This window comes from Clarias gariepinus, chromosome 23, assembly GCF_024256425.1.
Source record: "Clarias gariepinus isolate MV-2021 ecotype Netherlands chromosome 23, CGAR_prim_01v2, whole genome shotgun sequence".
Classification (NCBI taxonomy): Eukaryota; Metazoa; Chordata; class Actinopteri; order Siluriformes; family Clariidae; genus Clarias; species Clarias gariepinus.
The window spans coordinates 20,310,376-20,330,336 of record NC_071122.1 but is presented as its reverse complement, the minus strand read 5'-3'; the positions used below and the strand labels follow the sequence as shown (position 1 = coordinate 20,330,336).

The 19,961-nt window shown below is 42.1% G+C and overlaps 1 protein-coding gene across 3 annotated transcripts in view; it reads left to right on the top strand.

Annotated features, from left to right (window-relative positions):
* The first annotated feature begins 296 nt into the window (after positions 1-296).
* Positions 297-19,961, top strand: part of ptprga (protein tyrosine phosphatase receptor type Ga) — a 252,060-nt gene continuing 232,395 nt past the window's right edge. For all 3 annotated transcript variants that reach the window (XM_053483753.1, XM_053483752.1, XM_053483754.1), the window contains exon 1: positions 297-966. In XM_053483753.1, coding sequence (XP_053339728.1) covers positions 867-966 — 100 coding nt within the window. In that variant the 5' untranslated portion in view covers positions 297-866. The remainder of the gene's footprint in view (positions 967-19,961) is intronic.

Genomic DNA, 19,961 nt, shown 5'->3' with positions numbered 1-19,961 from the left:
TGTAGTAAGCGAAATATGAAGCCCGTGTCCTCTTACTGTGTGTGTGTGTGTGTGTGTGTGTACTCTGTGTTTATAACGTGAACGTGCGGTTTCAGATGTAGGATGTTTACTTAAAATAAATAAATAAATGCAGAAAATAAATAAATAAAAAGTGCACCGGAGACCTCGGCGCTAGGATCCGGCGGCGCGACCTGCCGCGCGCGCTCTCTCTCTCTCCCCCCTATTTCTCTCTCTCTCTCTCTCTCTCTTTCTCTCCCTCCCTCTTTTTTCTCCCGAGCCTGTTTGAAAGTCTCCGCCACACTTCGGCTACTTCCTGGATGGCGGAATGCGCCTCCCAGCGCCGCTCCTGCTGCTGCTCCGACTCTGCCGTCTCTCCTTCTTCTTCTTCTTCTTTTTGCGCTGCTCTGGCGTGAAGAGCACCAACAGAAAGAGAAGCGTCGCGCGCTCGACCCCGCACGAGCCGCCAATTCCATCTCGTCCATTCCAACAGATTCCAGCGCTCGCACGCGCGCGCTCGCGCCGTCATGTATTATTATTTTTTTAATTTTCATTTCGTTGCTCGGGACTAACGGCTGCTGCGCGTGAAGGGCTTTAAGAAAAAAGGGGGAAAACGGAAAAAGAGAGCTAGAGAGAAAGAAAGACAGAGAAAAGGAAAGAAAGAAAGAACGAAGAGAGAAGAAAGAAAAAAAAGGGGGAAAAACTGTTTCCTGGACGAAGTTGAGAGAGAATTCCTGCGGAGCTTCTTTTCCGCCGCAAAAGAAAACAGTTACAGTTTGTTCGGTTTGTTTGCTGCTTAAAACCGGACGTTTTGGGGATAACCGAAGTGACCAGTTACTCTGTGGCCGGTTGTCGATGTGCGCGGTGCCATGCCGAGGCTTCAGCAACCGGGTCGCTGCTGCTGCTGCTGCTGGATTCTGGCGTTAACGCTGGCAGCCTGCGCGCTCCTCCGGGCCCACGCGCATCCCGGTAAGTTTGCAGGTTTGTCCGCGTGAAACATTTAAACCTTCGCTCACTTTTTAGGGCTACAAACTTTCCACTTATTCGTTTCTTTGTTTTTTTTGTGCCGGTTTGTATGTGTGTATGTATGTATGTACACCGGAGAGCTTTTAAAACCTTCACATTTACCTCCAACCCTCCTCACACCTCTCTTTCCGAATCCATAGCAACACACTCACACTAATTCAGCGCGCGCGACAGATTGTTGTTGATGATGATGATGGTGATGATGTTGTTAATGTGTTGCGCTCGAGCTCGTTATACGATGATGTTCGTGCTTCATGACATCATGATTCCGATCGGCCACTAGATCACAGCAGCCCCTTAAACCATAACCGAGCGTGCTCTTGTGCTGCGTTTTATTGTCAACCAGAACATCACATTTCCGTTATTTATAGCCTTCTCATCACTTCCCATTCGCAGTTTATACGTCTGATTCATTATGAGGCATACACTAACGTGCCAGTCTAACTAACTAACTGACTAACGGAGAAGGAATGCACAACTGGTTTTGATTTATTTCATTTAATTTTTGGTTTTAAATGCACAATCTGATTATTTTTCCTGATACAGTGCATGCTCGCGCAGAATTCCCGTTCATTCTGCAAGGAATTTGGTGTCTATTTAGGCACTAATCCATCAGGCAGCGTGTGTTAACTACTACACCACTACTATGTTTGTTTTTTTCTTCCTGATAAAATGCACGCTGCACGCGTATAAACAAATAAACCAAGGACGTTTGCAGGCCAGGAGTGATGATAAAAACGCCTTCCTGGTGCAAACACCTAATTAAGCGCATAGATCAGCTCTTATGTTGCGAGTTGGCGCTGCTCGTGCGACTCTGGCTCCGTGCACGCGCTGCTTCTCTAAGTGCATGCTATGAGGAATCACCATGAACATCAATAATGTCAATAATTTTCTCTCAGCAAAAACACTGAAGGTGCGCACACGCCATTAAACCCAAAAGTGGCAAAAGTTGTTCAGGACAATTGTGCACACACTGTACACACAGGGAGTGCTGGATCTTTTTCCTTAAAAAATGAGCAGCCATTCTGAATTGCATTCCTGCACCTTTTGGGTGCATCAGATTGTTGGTGGAATTGAGTGCAAAGTTGTCCTTATGCACGCTTGTATGTATGCATTCTCGTTTTGGCGCTATGCATGAAATGCAAACAATCTGCAACCAAAAAAAAAACATTTTTTTTCGCCTCTGACCCACTTTTGGACAACACGATTATTCGCTGCAATCAGTATGGCATCTTATTTGCCAGATTTTTGCATACAGCAGTGAAGTCGCCTTGTGCTCGTGTCCCTGTTTTTGTTTGCAAAAAAAACAAAAAAAAAAAACATACAAACGGACAGCAGTATGCATGCTAGGTTTAATGGACATGACATAACTCTGAGCATCCCTGGCTTTCATGTATGTATGGGAAGTATTGTGCCGGCCATGGTTAGACATGCTGCTGCGTTCGAGGTGCCGGGATTCATTTACCATTCTGTCTGATTCAGACGCTTGAGAAGAAGCAGCCTAGGGAGACTCCGATCCAGGGTGCTATCTTCAATCCCCCAGATCTTTACATTTTCAAACAGCTTTTACTAGTAATGAGGATTCCATAAATAAGACATTGACGCCAACGGGCAAACGGTGCCTTTGTGCACCTGAAAATACCAAAGTTACCTGACTCGCTCTTTCCCCAGCTGCCCTCCTGTATTTAAAATTCTAGCAAATGGCATGGTTTGAGTAACGAAAATACATGCACAGCACACTCTTTGTTGTTGTTGAACGGTTTCTGCTTTTTCACTCAGGCTGCACTTCTGCAGTCAGGCCAGGTAGGAAAGAGAAACTCATCAAAGACGTATCATTTGAACGCACCGCCGTCGTCTGCGCGGCTCGCTCTACTTTCTGACAGAACGTTCTCTTTTCTGGTTGGGTGACATTTCTCTGCCTCTCTCTCACTCTTTCTCGCTCCCTCTAATAGACCTGTTCGTAACACACGTACGAGACAGCAGCATTTTTTTATTTATTAAATCTTTTATATTTTTGGGGCGTACTCGGCTGACGATGCTGTAACCGAGGCAGGGTGTTAGAGGATGGAAATGGAAACGCGTCCATTTTATTTATTCTCCTGTCGAGTGTGTGCAAGTGTGCACCGAGTGCATGTTTGTCTGAGGAGGAGACGAACAGCAGTCCTGAAGCTCGCTGCAGGCTGTCTTATGACCCATGCCTGGCAACAGAGAATGTCTCAATACAGAGGCGTCTCGTGTCCTGTATCTAGCCTGTGCGCCGTAAAATAAAACAGTGTTTCAGAGTGAGTCAGTGCAGGTCATTGAACGTACTTTATCAGGTTGTCATCATGATTATTACGCCAATCTGGTTGCCGTCATTTAATCTGCACAGCTAGGTTTTCAGTGCTTATGGAAATACATGTATATTTTATATATATATATATATATATATATATGTCTTGCTCTGGGATAAGTAGCTTTATCGACAGAGTATTTCTGAGGCAAGAGGGCCAGTGCACCATACATTATGGATCCCGGTAGTAATTTAAATCTCTTAAGAGGCGTCAAACTCCCTGCCTTTATAAATTTCCTTCTTCTTTTATGTGGGCCATGGAAGCGTATCCTCGCCTAATAGAAGAGGATAATTTGCTAAACGTCCGCTCGCTAACGGCCACTTAAACTCCGGAGTCTCCTGAGAGAGATATAGCCTGGCAGTCTTGATATTTGGGATGCGCAGGCCGGCCCCTGGAACGACATTCTCATCATCCTCATCATACCCGACTCGCCCTCCTCGTCCCATTATCGAGTGCTTTAGCGCCGCACTGGGTTCGGCACTGTACGGCTGCTCGGGTAATGGATTTATGAAAATCTGTAAGGAGGCTGTGCAGATATGAAGCGTTTGAGTTTGTGTGTCCGTGTGTGTGTGTCTGTGTGTGTATATATACATCGTGTTGGCACTCTATAGAGACTTCAAGGACATCAAGGAAAACGTAGAAAGTGTTTCTGTCAGGCAGTCTGGTTCTTTCCGTGCTTTAATTTGTGTGCTTAATGAAGTGTGTGTGTGTGCGGGGAAAACACCCGTCTCGCGTCAAATAGTGCTGAGCGCTTGCGCCTTCCATTGTTCCACACCATTGTTTCCATCAGGGCCTGCTGAGGTCTTTTTATTCATATATATACACACATATACACATATATTTTGCTCCGTGAATGGGAAGGGTGGATACTTCCCATGATTCTCTCACAGGTTCTCAGTGTTAACTTCTGTATTATTTTTAGGTGCAAGTTTAAAAAGTGAGCGCTCCCCCTCCCCACCTCCTCCTGGCCCTTTTCAATTTGTCCCCACTAAGGCCTGCCTGGCTTCCTGTCCGAAGCGTATGTGGGCAGAAGGCCGATTTCACGCCTCTCCATTATCCCGGCTCAAACAGCGAGCGAAGCGGGCAAAGCTGTCCTCGATATTTACCTCTACTCAACATGCTTAGTCAGTCAGCTTGGCTTTCAGGCCTTCATCTCTTTTTCTTGGGGTTCATTTAATATTCAGGTTCATTCATTTCAAGGAGTTATCGGAGTGGCTCTCGGTGTCTTGTGACTCATCTAAGCAAAGCGATCAATAGCAGATTTCTTTCAGTCTCCATTTTAACGCCGTATGCGTCAGGAAGAGAAATAAAAAGGCACAGGTTACTAAATAGCACAAAAAAAAAGATTAAATACGTAAAGAACTTCATCAGTAAATAATAATAATAGGAGGCAAACACTGTCTACTTTATTGTTTTTACTTTTTAGTTTTTTTAAAGGCACTAAGCCTTTCTTTTGACTAAATCCAAACCGCATCTTTTAACACACCTGTTGTCTCTAATGTAAAAGTTTTTCATGTACATTCCAAAAAATAAAATCAAAGCTCTCCAAGTCCAAGTCTTCCTATTTCCCAAAACTCGTAAACAGGAGCTTAAATTTGCTCGTGCCGAGCACACTTTAGATGATCACCGCCATTAATTCAACACCGTCGGACAAGCTCACTCAAGGTCTTTTGTGAATCGACGTCGAGTTCATCTATCACTCTGTTGCTTTGTACTTCATCTCATGAATTATTTGACTTTTCTACCTCCTTTGATTCCGGATCTTTATTTATATATTTCTGGTCCTTTCGGCCTGCTGCTCGAAGCTTTTTCTCCCAACTGGAAGTGATTTGTACCCTGATCAAATATTTAGAGCGAGAACCTGCCGGCGTTGAGTCTTTTACTTTAACGGTGCGCTGTCGTGCCTCATTTTCCACCCGCTTAAATCGCTCTCAAAAGCCTCCTGGAAAATTTTTTTGCCATCAAACGTCAATATCACTTTTATTATTATTATTATTATTATTATTATTATTATATTTTTGCACCAGCCTTTTATTCAAAGTTTGAATTCCACTAGCGCTCCTTTTCCTGACTTCACCTCAGACTATTCACTGAACAGTAGTCGCTGGAACCTGTACAAGATTTTTTTTTTCTTGCTGACTTGCTGAAAATTTAGACTCTATAAAAAATGTGGCTCTTTCAAAAGCTGTAAATTACTTTGATGAACTGAGACCAATCAATGAGTCCTCTATCAATCCTCCGCTCTGTTCAGCCCTAAGAAAACCAAACTCAGAAAGAGTTACGCAGTTCAAGGTATAGGCGCGTGGATCGTGGTATAGTGTGTGAAGCGTCCCTGAGCTGCTGGAGCTCTGCACTCGTTGCACGATGTGAAGAATTTCAATGCATCGTCATGTGACAGAGATCAGATTTGGATATCGGATGCTAACCGTGTCGTGTTAAACTAAAGGAGAAGGAAGTCGTTAGAGGATCTCAAGCATTTATATGAATTTTAATGGCGCATGCAATCATGGACTTTTCATCACATGTGGAAAGTCTGTAAAAACGCCCTGATTTCTGATCTAATGGCTTTTGATTTTTAGTCCGATTTGTTCTTCGTTTTTTTTCTTTCTTTCCCTTCCACAGGTTTATCAGATCGTTTAGAGTATTTGTTTTTGTCCGGTCTTCTGAAACACTTAACAATACCTTCCTGAACCTTTTAAACAGACAACGTGATGCAAGTTACACACACCTACAGTGACGTTTCTCAAGCACTGCTTGTTCTCCTTCCTTAGTGCTTTAACTAATACTGGAAATCTCCAGCTGGAGCTGAGAATGAAATGGCAGTCTTGTTCTCGTGGCCTTGTTCTGCACAGAGGCCGCATCTCGGTTCAGGATATCAGAGCCTCGGCTAGGATGGCTTCATTACTAGTCCGTCACTTAAGCCTGAAAAAAAAGTGGAAAAAACAGGAAACTATTAGACACTCTACCATCTACATCCCATCATCAGAGTGATTATGTGTATGTGTGTGTGTGTGTGTGCAGAGACATACTTGATAATGTCATGAGGTTTTCTGGGAAGCCTAGTCACACATTGCGAATGGCCATTTTCACAGTCGTAGTGCATTAGCGCTGCATTAGGGGCCGAGTGAAAAAGCTGGACTGGTTACAGGCACACCGCTCACTCCATTTGGCTCGGTTAAGGGAGCGAGAGAGCCTGAAAAAGAAAAAGGAAAAATAGAGAGAGAGAGAGGGAAGAAAAGAAACAGAGGACGGGAGAATAAGCACATGGCATGCGGCAGCATGCCGGGAGAGTCGCGTGTCTCATTAAATTCTCGCAGCGGCATTGGTTTTTCCACTTTAATGCTTGGGAGGACACCGCATTTCCTCCAACTAAGAAAGAAAGAGAGGAAAGAAAGATCCAGGCCTGTGGACTCAACCCAATTTGTCTTACTTCTTCTGATTCCAAAGCTGTACAGACTACACCGTACTTTCTCTCCTCTCCTTTTTCTCTTGCGCCTGGTTTTCCGCCCCAAATTGGCATGATTTTTCTTTCCCTTTCTGTGTTTTTTTTTTCTTTTTCTTTTTCCCTCTTCTGTTTTCCCAGGCAGTTCGGATCCGCGAGCAGTGATCAGTCATCCTGCTATTGAGAGTACGCAGAGAATGGCTCATGATCAAAGTCTGTCTGCTCTGATTTATTCCAGCCGTAAGACTCACTCGGCATCGAGCGGAGGAGCTTTGGAGAACAGTAGGGTTCAGTTCTCTTATTCTTACTTTCTTCGCGTTTTTTCGCGTCTGTCTCTTGTTTCTTTCAGCGAGCAACAAGCAACGGCGTGAAGCAGGGGCGCGTTGATGCTCAAACCGGCGTCTGGGGTCCGTCTGATAAAGTGTTGGTACGCTGTTACATGCGATTCCACGTGCTGCTTTTTCATATGATCGGTGGCGTGAAAAAATCGGCGTGTGCGTACTGTACCTGAGACAAGTTCACACGGAGAAAAGGAAAGCATGTCACCATCTGACTCTGAGTCTGTTCAGAGCAGTCTCCAAACATTCTTTGATTTATTTTCCCCCCTCTTAGTGCCAGTATTAAAACAGTTTCCTCAATTGTAACTTAAACACATTTCCTGTAATACTGAACCTCCAGTTTCACACAGTTTGATCCAGATCAAATCCTGCTATCTGTTATCACCCAAATGAGGAAGGGTTCCCTGTTGAATATGGTTCCTCCTAAGGTTTCTTCCTGTTATCATCTCAAGGAGTTTTTCCTTGCCACCATCGCCGTTGTCCTCAGCTTGCTCATCAGGGACAGTCTTATCATTTTGATTCGTACACGTTCACATCTTATACAAACTTAAATAATTATTTTGACTGTGTAAAGCTGCTTTGCAACAATGTCAATTGTTAGAAGCACTATACAAATAAAATTGAATTGAATTGAAATTGGAAATTGAAAACATTAAGCTCAGAGCTCCGGGCGAGCATGAAATCAGACCGGAAAGTGGAAATTCTCCTTCATCCAGTTATTGCCTTCATGGCTCAGCATGACCTCTTAAGACCTTTCACTATTCAAAGCACATTTCTCTGGGAAGGCTTTTATTTAAAAAAAAAAAAAAAAAGCTCTCTATCTAATCTATCTCTCTCGTTTACTAATCAAGATTTCCTAACCCAACATGTCGAAGGTGGTTCACTTCTCACTTCTCCAAACCAGATGTCTAACAGATGGGCCTCTCCGTTTTCACCCGAGGGACTTCTGGAGTTTCCATCCTCTTTTCGTTCCCCGGTTCCCGCTGTCCCTCTTTCTTCCTGTGTTTCCCTCCACAGCCTTGTTTTTCAACATCCCCTTCTTTTTACCTCAGTGTTTTATTTTTGACTCTTTTTTTTTTTAAATAGTAGAAAGGCAGTTTTTAGTAGAAGGCTTCGGCCCAGCGCGTCCCTTCTCCATCCCTCATGGTGAAGACAAGCGCCTGTGTTCCACCTGAACCCCCTCAGGATTTACGCCGTCGTTGCGGCCATCCTTCTTCCGTTAATCACCCCGAGGGCTCGATGAATGAGCCGCCGGGGAAAATCGAACGGAGATTAGCCGGGCAGAACGGAGAGAAGAGAAAAGAGAGGGAAGGTTTTTTTTCTCTCTCTCCTTTTTTTATTTTTTATTTGTCAAAGGGGAAAGGAGAGTAAATGAGAAGGGAAGAGAAACCAGGGACGTTTTTTTAGAAGAGGATGGAAGTGTAAGGAGAGGAGAAAAGGATGGAAGATGAGAGTGAAGGAGAATATAATAAAGAAGATGACAGTGTAGATGATAAGGAAATAGGACATGAAGAAATACTGTAGATGGGGAATTTAAGAAAAACAGAGAGGTGGATAAATAAAAGGAAGGGAGAAGTAGAAAGAAATGAAAGAATTGAGGAGTGAGGAAAGCAGGAGAAGTAGATATTAGAGGACCTCTGCAAGTTGCTCTATCTTGTTTTACCTCCCACATGTCCTACACACACACACACACACACACACACACAAACTCCCCCTTTCCCAATCTCTCCACAGCCAGATAAGAGCCAAACAACGACGGGGTCCCAATCGTCAGCGTTTGACTGAACGGCTGAACGAGTGAGTGAACAGACCTGCTCCTGTTTAGCAGTGTAAACAAGCTCCTGCTTCGTCTGCCATCTGCGATCATCACCGGCCTCGAGACAAAATCACACCCGCGGTGTCACCGAGACTCCGTGGCCAAACGCAGCATCAAAGTCATGCAGTTTATCGAAAGACAAACATACACAACTTTTATTAGGTATGGATTGGTTTTTCTGCTCGTCGTCTGCGGAATGTCCCACAGGATCACGTCACGTCCCCACGTCCAACATTCTGGATTTTAAAGAGATAGGGAATAATAATAATAATAAAAATAATAATAATAATAAAACCCAGATAACCCATCTCACTAAATACATTTTAGTGTTTGCTGTAAAACACAGTTCGTTCATCTAATGCTAACTAACAGGAATGGGAATCACCAGGGACCAACCGATATGCTATTATCACAATACCCAGGTGGCAATTACATTTTCATGAAGATTTTATAAATATCTTGATTAAATTTTCTTTTCATCGCAGTTCGGAAAAAAAAAAAAAACATAGCAAGTAATTTGCTCCCACCACACGGGGCGCAGTTAAGCCTCACAGTTTAGAGTGCAACACCTGTAATACTATAGAGGACCAGCAGTGTTTCACCGCATAAAGTATAAATTAAAAAAATATTTTGAAAAAACAACAAAAAAACAATTTTGGGATCCATATAGCGATACATGAATCATCACACAAAGGAATTGCGAAACATCACACAACGTCCCCGTCCCCGTCTCTACTACACAGTACATATTTCTGAGGTGGTTCTGTGGTTTGTTTTTGTAAAAACATTGATTATTATATGGATTCTGCCTTTAAGATATTTACACTCATCCAGAATGAATGACCGACCCAGAAAAAAAAGAAAATAGTTCCAGAGAAAGAGAGAGAGAGCTACAATTAATGTCTGTTTTCAAGTCAAATTTTTATGAATAAATAAATCTCTAATGAGTCCGTATTTACAGCGCCGAAGTATCATGAATTATGGAAACTCGTGATTGTGACCAAAGGCGAATCCATCCGTTGTACAGCGGCCGTCGCTGAATCATTGATTGCGTCTGGAAAGCAATCAGGAAGTGACTAATTATAACCACGAGGAGTGGGGGGTTGGGGGTTTGGAGGTTGGGGGGGGGAAGCGAATGATGGGAAACTTCGCCGTGAGCCAGAGTCGAATCGAATCGCTCACCTCGGCGTGATAGGACAAGGCCCGAGGCATGACGGGCTTTCACCGTCTGACATCTCGGCCTCTCTTCCATTCTCCCAGCTTTCCCGAGGCAGTGCTGATGTTTTGGCCAGACAACAGGTTTTCAGTAATGCCTCTTTGAGGCTCTCTGCCTCGACAGCCCGTTGACGAGCATTCACGGAACGATCCAGAAAGGAAATCTAATTACCATTAAAAACAGCCCGATAGCTCTGGGGTCTATTAGCTAAAACGAATGGAGAGCATTCACGACAACCCTCTTTCTCTCTCTCTCTCTCTCTTCTGCTTCCTTTTGTCCTGTGTTTTCAGTGGTCACACAGGCCCAGTCCTTGCCAAAGGCACTTTTTCACACTGTCTCTCCCTCTGTCTCGCTCTGCCTGTCGTTTCTTGCACTCATGTTCTCAGGCTCGTTTAGCGTATGCTTTGTCCCAAATGCTACAACACGTGTCTAGTTGATGTTCGAGCTAAAGCCTTCGAAACAAAGCCTCTCAACACTTTCATGCAACGTTACCCATAATGCACTGCAAGACAGAATGCATTTGAACTAAAATAGAGGAATAAAAAAACAAACAAATAAAATAATATAAAAAAGCCGTATGATCCTGAGAGGTTATATTCTGTTAGCTTAGTCTGTTGACCTCGCGCAAACCACAAATTAGCCCCAGGTTATTCTCTACTGACTAATAACCGCACAACGGTTGTGGTTTATTTTGAATGTTCATTATGTAAGCGTTAGTAAGGTGAGAGCTCCTCACAGCATTCTGGGATTTTATAGACGTATAATAGCGCCGTAGTAATCGTAGTTCTAACTTTTCCTCAGGGACGGAGTGAGAGTTTGGCCGAATTCCACTCGGATATGAAATCGCGTTATAGATGGATCCCCTAACTGTAAAGTCATCTGAAATCTTGTTAGTGTGTTCAGACTAGCCAGATGGCTGTACGTAAGGCTTATCTGTGTATGACGCGACCCTCAGTCACATTGGTTGACCTTAAAGAAGCAGCTGTTTGGGGTGTGGATAAATTGTGTGCTGAATTTAAGCGTTTTTGTTAGCGTGCTGGCGTACAGTAGTCTGCAAAAACACACACACAACACATAACACACCCGCTCACACACACAGCAGGCTATTGTATTGCAGAGGAAGTGTTTTGGGCCATGCAGCAGATGGCGGGTAACAAAATATCATTCCATTTCCGCTCTGAGCCGCGCCGGCAGCCATACGATAATCGAAAACTCTCGGCCTCTGGCCGTAATGAGATTCGCTGACCTTATTACTAGCTAACGCCGAGCGGGGAAAAGTCTATATACAGAGATAGGATGTAGGAAAATGTTTCTCCAAGAGGTGCCCCAGTGTGTGTGTGTGTGTGTGTGTGTTCCACTGATTTTGCATCTGTAACAGTGTCAGCATTTTGTTTTCATATGCTCCACGATGAAATATCACACTTCACTGTTGTGCTACAGCCTTAAATCTAATTTAGGTATATGCAACTTTTATTCCCTTTTCATGCAAACCACTTATTTCTTTTTATACTCATAAGTGTAGTAAAATAAAAAAAAGAATCTGATGCTAAAAACTCATAAAAAATCTTATATAAGATATTATAATAAATGTAAAATGGCATGTGATGGCGGCGTTCGATCGGCCTGTGTCCAGAGTCAGCTGTTTTTTTTAGCTCGATGGCCCATGACCGATCAGCCTCAGGTATAACCGATGTTGTGCCAAGTGCACCAGCTTTTGAATGGCACAACAGAAACACGTTTTTTTTTTATTTTTTATGACACCACGTTATCAACAGTTATGAAGACAAATCATCCGCTGAGGTAATGGTAACTCTGCAAGCGAATTAGTCTTAAAGTCTTAAGCCACCTGACGAACTGCTCAACACGATTATTTTCAAGTTGAGTTTTGAGACTTGTCGCTTGACTTTACTCTATAAATCCTACAGGGGGTGCGCTCAAAACTATTCACACTATTCACTTATCCCGTGTGGAAAATAATATTTTTTTAAATAAAAATTATAATTATGGCGGAAGATATAACAAATACGTGCTGCTCAGTAAAATTGAGCTTTTCTTTGTTTAATTTAAATTGAAAGTAAATGTTAAATTTTTGTCTTTGAAGTTAGTTTGTATTGTTTAAATGCTGCCCTCGGTTTTTAAGTGAGAAGACTAATAAGGAATGGGCTTAATTTATTTACTCATTTTCAATTCAGTTGTGAAGGTGTTGATTAAAGCTATAGTATAAAAGTTCCTGTGTTATAACACAACATATTTTTGAAAGTTCAAGGTCTTAAAATTGTTTCAAAATCTGGAAAACTGTGGAATAAGATATTGAATCGGCACCTACAGTACAGTTGTACCGGGTGGGGACTGGTGATTCCCATCCATAAAAGGATGAACATAAAGGGTATTTATTTGTTTGTTTGCTTGTTTTGTTGGAGCAGTTCACACTCTTTAGCGGCCGTCATCCTTTATTTATTTATTTATTTATTTATTTTGCTTGGCCCGTCACTGTGAACATGCCTCAGATTATGAACCTTTCCAAAACTCAGCATCATTTTACCAGGAACACGAGCCAGCCTCAGCACGTTGGAATGAAATTTATTATTTTTTTTTTTAAGAGCAGCATGGTGCTCGAGAGCGTGCAGATGAACTGAGAGGATTCGTCAGGGTTAAAATAAAAAATAAAAAGAGAAGAGGATTGACCTCCTCTCTCCATGCCTGCATTACCAACACTGCTTGGTTCTTCCCTCAGGTCAGCAGACTAATGGCCTGGTTTCTCACACCCTGCTGATCCCATCTTATTTTTCCACTCATTGATCAGCCGGCGTGCTTTCTAGGAATTCTCTTACTGAGAGGTTGATCTAGCTGGGAGTATATTGGGTCCTTTTTTTTTTTTTTTCCTCTGCTCCAGAGAGGTTTGGCCTTCATCCATGAAAAGCATATTAGTCGATGTATCTGTACGTTCTTTTCGGTTTGCTCGGGAAATTTCACCCTCGACTAATCTAATGCATTCAAATCTGTGCTTTTAAGGAGTAGTGGTAGTGAATATTCATGATTTTTCTTTTTCTTCCTCATCTGCAGTGTCATATCGCTTTAATTCCGTCCACACTGCCTTGTGTCAGCACTGTTAAAGCAGTACCTTCTCTCTGCTGCGTCAGTTTTTCCATTGTTTTAAAGCATTTCCATCAGCGCGTGCGTATACATTATTTCTTTTTTTTTTGCTCTTTATAACTCCGCATTCGGATCGAAGTTTTGATAGACACGCTGCTCTCTCCCTTTCTTTCCAACGACATGATACGCTTTAGGACGTCGAACTAATCTCTGGAGCGACTCGCCTCATCTGAGTCGGAGTTATCAATCCAAACAGACAAAATGTCATCCCTAAGCTGGCGGATAAGTCCACTCCATTCAGAGGACCGCAGTTATTTTTCTCCTCCCCTCCCTCCCGTTATCAGCTCCCATCTCTGATTTTTCATTATCTCTTTCGTGCGGACATGGCAGGACACACAGGGAAAGCCGGCACGATAGGTGGGCCTAAGCTTCAGAGCTGGCGCATGGCTGATAGCAGAGCTTTGAGGTGGGGGGAGGGATTTCAGGATTTAGAAGTCGAGTTAAACGTCGTGCCACTGGGTGGATCGTCCCGAGGAAAGAAGCAAGAACTACGTTTTGAATATCAGCTTATAGTGGAGCTTGAAAAATAAAAAAAAGAAGTTATGTTTAGTTAGCTCTCATTAGATCTGCAATCTAGCGATGGCGTGTCCTTGCCAAAGGTTCATCTGGATCGCTGGGGAACCATAAGGGCAACATATGATCTGTTTTTCCTGACTTCGAAAAATCTGGGATAAGGGAAAGGGGGAAGGGACGAGCGGATGGGGGAGGGAAAATGAAGAGTGCTACAGAGTAAGTCAGGGTCATGGAGTGGCCACTTACTGAACAGAACATTGCCGAAGTGCTCAGTCGGGCGGGGGAGGTATCGTAGATAGACCACAGTTTTCCTGATCATATTGTATTGCTCTCTAAGAAATATGACTTCACTTGACCCAGAGCTTGGTTTAACACACAGGAAAAATCATACAGGTTATTTATTCATTCAATTATTTATTTATTTATTTAATTTTTTTCCCTTAGTGGCCAGATTCGAGAGAGAATAGACGTTCCTCTCTAAGCAGCGGCAGCAGAGACCTGGTGTCACGATGCACCGCAGTAAGAACATCATGTTAACTGATAACAATCTGGAAATCCATGAGGCCAATGCTGTGATATTCAAAAGTCTTCTCAGTTGTAGTATTGACCTGGATTGGCAGACGTTCAGAGAGTGAGTGTGTTTTTGAAAGAGTTGACATTATCAGAATATTTCCTGAGAATCCGTGATCACTTTCATCATTGTACGTTTTAAATTAGTCCAGCTTTAGAGGTTTCAGGTGGATGTCAGTACTGTGGAATGGTTTTTAAGTGATTTTATACAAACACTAATGGGATTCTACACACATTAAGCTTTGCACTAGTCTCTCTCTCTCTCTCTCTCTCTCTCTCTCTTTTTTAAGTAATTCCAAGCTCGACCCCAAAGCTTCCTTCCTATAGTCATATTTAAAATCGCCCAAAAATGCGATCTAAAAGCGCCTGCCGCGTTGTCTGCCTCTCCGTTTTGTCAATACGCCGGACAGCCTGTCTTCCTCTTTCTTTAACACAATACGTCGTCGAGGAACAAAACCAAGCATTTGCGATACAATAAGTCTCTTGAGTGATGGCTTGGGATGGAACGTAGCGGCAGAAGAATGGACGTGAATAGGATTAAATGCAATGGGAGGAGCGCATTAGTGGTAGGTCAGCTCCCTTACTAGCGCCAGTCACTTTCTCTAGTGGTCTAATCAGATTAATTAGCACTCATCAGACACACTTACACACTGTCAGCAGACACAAAAAGGATACTATTCAAAGGGAGGCGTGCTTGTCTGTGAGTGTGTGTGTGTGTGTGTATACACGCGTCTTGGCAGAGCTCTTTTGGTGATGACTGACATGCTTTAAGCTGTCCTGTGGCAACGTGAGCTGATTAGCCAAACAGCGCAGCTGCGATAGGATCATCGTTATCGACACGATTTCCACTAACAAGTGAGCAAAATGTTGCACAAACTTGCTGCGAGGTTGAATATTGTGGATGCGAATATATATTTGTTTATAGAGTGTGTATAAAACTTACACCGATGGGAATCAAAGCCGCTGAGCTGGAAATAGGATCTGGTTTCAGAGCAAAACTCATAAATGATGTTGGACAAGCAGATTCGTAGCAGCTTTTCATGAAGGGTCAAATATAGCCAACTTAAACCCGCAGTAAATCCATTTTGTCTAATTTTTTTAAAATGGCTTTTGAAAATGTAAACCTCGCTGGATACTTTAACAATCAATCCAATTACATGGTAGCTCACAAAATCATACATAAAGTTACATAAGTGCTTTAAAATCAGAGGTTAAGGGTATTTTACCATCATATCTTAGGCTTTAAGGATCATCGATTAGCTGGGGTTCTCAAGCGAAACGCCAGAAAACGCCAGAATGGTGCAAAAAAACTAAGAACATCCATGAATAAACAATTTCTTATTATGCAGAGCAGAAACACATCTCAGAAAGCACTACACATCTTACTTAAAACAGCAAAAGACCACTTCGGATCGGCCAAGGCCACAGCACAAAACCAAAGGACTCACCCAAACCCACCCATTACCGCTGGAGACAACCTGCTGCTGTAAAAATCTCAGCAGATGAAGACATCGACTCTTGCGAAACTAAAAGCCAAGCTGGTGGAGGTGGAGTATTGGTGAGAGGAATGTTCTCCTCGCACACATTCGAACATAATCCCTTTTTATCTCTTTTATAATGGTTTCTTCCAGCAAGACCGTACATCATGTCACAAAACACATGTTGCCTTAATCTGGTTCTGTGAATGTGACAAACTACATCGGCGGCTCAGATCTAAATCCTTCGCAATGTGGTAGAGCAGAAAATCTTCAATCGTGTCAACATGGCCTAGCAGGGCTCCAGATGGTGACTGAAATGGTCGCCAGCACGACTAATGTTTTAATTTTGCGACTTGTTTTTATCCAGATGCCAGTGGTGATTTTTCCTCAGAAAAAAAAAGCAAAAGCAAAAAGGCATCATTAAATCCTGTGATAGACCCTGTCATCTCCCGCATCAGAGTTTAGGAGCGCATGTGATAGTCCGTCAAGAGCGCTTCAGTTCGTCAGACATCATTATTCAACTGCTGTGCATTTGCGATCATTTTTCAAGCGTTTTACAGCCCCTTCTGTACTATCACAAGCGCTTTTGTATTCTATTGCTCTGTATTTCCTTTTTTTTAATCTTGGCAGCTTTTGAAACAATGCCTTGCTAACTAACACACGTGACGTAGCTAAGCATCCCAGCTAGCCAAAGTTAACTAATATTAGTCTAAGACATCGACAAGACAGTGGCGAGAGTAGCGATGCTCTACGGCTGAGAGACAGCGGCACTTAAGTAAAGACAAGAGGCAGAATCAGAGGTCGCAGAGCTGAAGATGTTGAGGTTCTCTTTGGGAGTGACAAGGATGGATAGGATCAGGAATGAGTCCATCAGAGGGACAAGCCATGTTAGATCTTTTGGAGATAAAGTCAGTTTATGGTGGTTTGTACATGTTCAGAGGAGAGATTGTAAATATATCGATAGAAGGATGCTGATGTTGGAACTGCCAGGCAGGAGGACTAGAGGTAGTGAGAGGTGTGAGAGAAGAGGACGCAGAGGATAGGGTTAGATGGAGGCAGATGGAGACCCCTGGACGAAGAAGAAGAATCTTGAGACATCAACAACTGAAACGTAAGACCCAAATGACAAACAAAACAAAGACTTGTTCATCTGTACCCTGCCTCCTCTACTTTAGATGCAATTTATACAGTGAATGAGTGTAGCGTCAATATTTAGTCATTATTATATCAGATAATGCTTGCAAAGCATGGCTACCTTTTTAAACCTACGGCTCCAGTTTAAACGAGAGTTATGGTTACTTATCAAAAGGGTTAAATTTTTTTCTTCTAAAAACTTGATTTGGCTTTCAAATAAATTGGGTTAAGGAGCCAGAGGCTTCTAAAGATTTATGTTTGTCTAAGTCTCAAAGCAATGTTTCCCGAAGAATCGAGGCTGCTGTTGTCAGGGAATAATTTAAACGAGGAACGGATGGGTGTCCTACTCAGCACTAGTATGATGTTCCTTATAAAGGAGCCAGTAAACATATATATATTTATATATATATATACCTGTACACAAGGGAACAGTGGGAAATAAATCAGATGATCCGTATAAACAAAATCCCATCCGCTGTGTAATTACACGGTCCGTTCCCAGAAACACAGAGAACATCACGTCTACGGTAACCAGCCTGAAATAGAGCCATTTGCTCCTAATGCTCAGATTGGCCCTGATTGGCTGTGGCTTTTATGCGCTTCTGTTTTCATTTCCTTTGTGTGCTCCATGTTCCTGCGTGCCACATAATGACTGTTTAGGCCTCGCAGCGAAATCAGCACACTCTGCTCTAATAATAAACCTCGGTAATCTTGCACAGGTGTGTGTTGTGGGTGCAGGAAGCATGTCCAGGGTTGCTAATGCGTCTCTTTATGATGTTGAGTGTATAGCTGGGCTGTTATTATGAAACCATGGCTTCTTTCTTTCTCTCTCTCTCTCTCTCTCTCTCTCTCTCAGCGTGTAGCGCATGGACTGTCGTGAAAGCGAACCGTGGATCTATAGAACACAAGAAAACAATAATCTGCAAATTACAGTTATATAACAATTACTGTGGTACTGTACCTGCATGTGTCACATGGTTCATGGATATTAAAATAATAGTTGGCTTGAAAACTATAGTGAAGACGTAGCCCAGAGTACATGACTGATATAGGAATGAGCTGACTATGCGGTTTAATAGATATTTCGTAGGATGATTTGATTTTTTTGTCGAATCATCGGGTCAGTTTTGATTCAGAATAGATTCGCATTTATTTAAGTAAAAATTATTCAGGGAAACGGAGATCTGTTAAATGGACAAAAAGTGAAAAATTTCGTGAAAATATACTAAAGCTTTTGCAGAAAATGTAAATTGCTTGCAAACAACATAATCTTGTTTTTCCTAGAATTCCACTTCTTCTTTTTGAGTTCATGGTTATTTGGTGCTATTTCGCCACCTACTGGTCTGGAGTACGGAGCTGAAGATTGGGAGCGACGAAAAATACAACATGCAAAAAAAACAACATCAGCAACACATTTTAATGTTTAAAAACACATAAAATAAGATTGAATGCTTCAATATTTGCTGTTAGAAACTTAGCAGACGAGTAAACTTAAGTAAAAAAAAATCTCGAGTAAAAAAAAATCTCAATGATGAAAAATCGTGCCTGTCAAGCTGTATTATAGTTAAATATCTATTATTTCCTTACTTAATTAGCTGTATATGTTACAGTTAAAAAAACAGTCATACAACACAATTTATATGTTAAGATTAAAACACAACATGGATGGATGTTTTAGAAAAACAATCAAAGAAAGGATCTGATTGTTTGAAAAAAAATATTAAAAAATAATAGTTCTGTCCTGTTTGGGTTTACTTATACAGTATAACAACAATTTTCCTGATGCTCACAATATTTTATCAACTAAGTAAATCTAAAATAAACTTTGTACATATAAAGTTCTGAAGACATGTTAAAAAACGGCTGCTCACCAGCTTTCCATCCTGAAGACTCAGAACTCAGGCGAAAAAAAACCCCTTTGCCTTTGGTTTTTTAAAACCCTTTTAGAAGTTATTTATCAAATAAACAACAACAAAAAAACAACAACAAAACAAATAGTGGACATCCAAAGCATTAAAAGAAAACAAGCTAGCACATTTTAACATAAGTTATGCTGTATAATACAATTAACACAATGTAATCAGAGTTAGTTACATCTGTACAGTAACTTTTTTTTTCCTTCCATTTCGTAGCTTTTTGATCCAATATACAGGAAAGGAGGAGTTTTTTTATTCTGATATTTATCCTGATATTAATAATATATCGTTACATGAAATAGTGTTCCGGATAAATATAAGTACTAAAGCAAAGATACCCGAATGCACCGTGTTACACCACATTACTCGTTTTACTGACGAAGCAGCGTGTCTGAAAGCCTGCAGCGGGATAAGCTTCATGCTTATGTTGTTTGATTCAGTGCGCCGGTGTGTCGGCTCTCTCCGCCTTCAGAGGATCGCTTTGGCAACATGACAAGTCGCTGTGAACTTCTTTTTTTTTCTGTACCAAATAGCTCCTTAAATCTAGTTCAGTGCTCCCTCCTGTATCATGATAGTCCTTCACTGACTTCCTTGAAGTATCGGTCCAAAAATAACTACAAAGTCTTTTTAGAAGTGGAGAAAAGAAAGAGAGAGAGAGAGAGAGAGGAAGTGGATGGGATGGGATGGGATGGGATGGATGAATCCGTGTACGTGAGCGTCATGGCGGACTCGATAGCAGATAGCTGTGAAGAAGCGCTGGCAGAAGAAAAGACGTTCCCACCGACATGGATTACATACCTATTCATTTCCTGCCTCCTTGTTGTGCGTTTTTTTTTTTTTTTTTTCTGACAGAAGAGGGTTAGGACGTTATTTACACGCTCTCTCTCAATACGCTTTTTGGAGGGCGGAATTACTGCACGAGTCTCACACCCACAGCCGGATCGTTTGGGCGCTCTTGTTTAAGTTTTGGTTTAAAAATAAGGATGAAAGACGTTGGGTTTGTTTTAACAGGATCTCAGACAGCAAAAT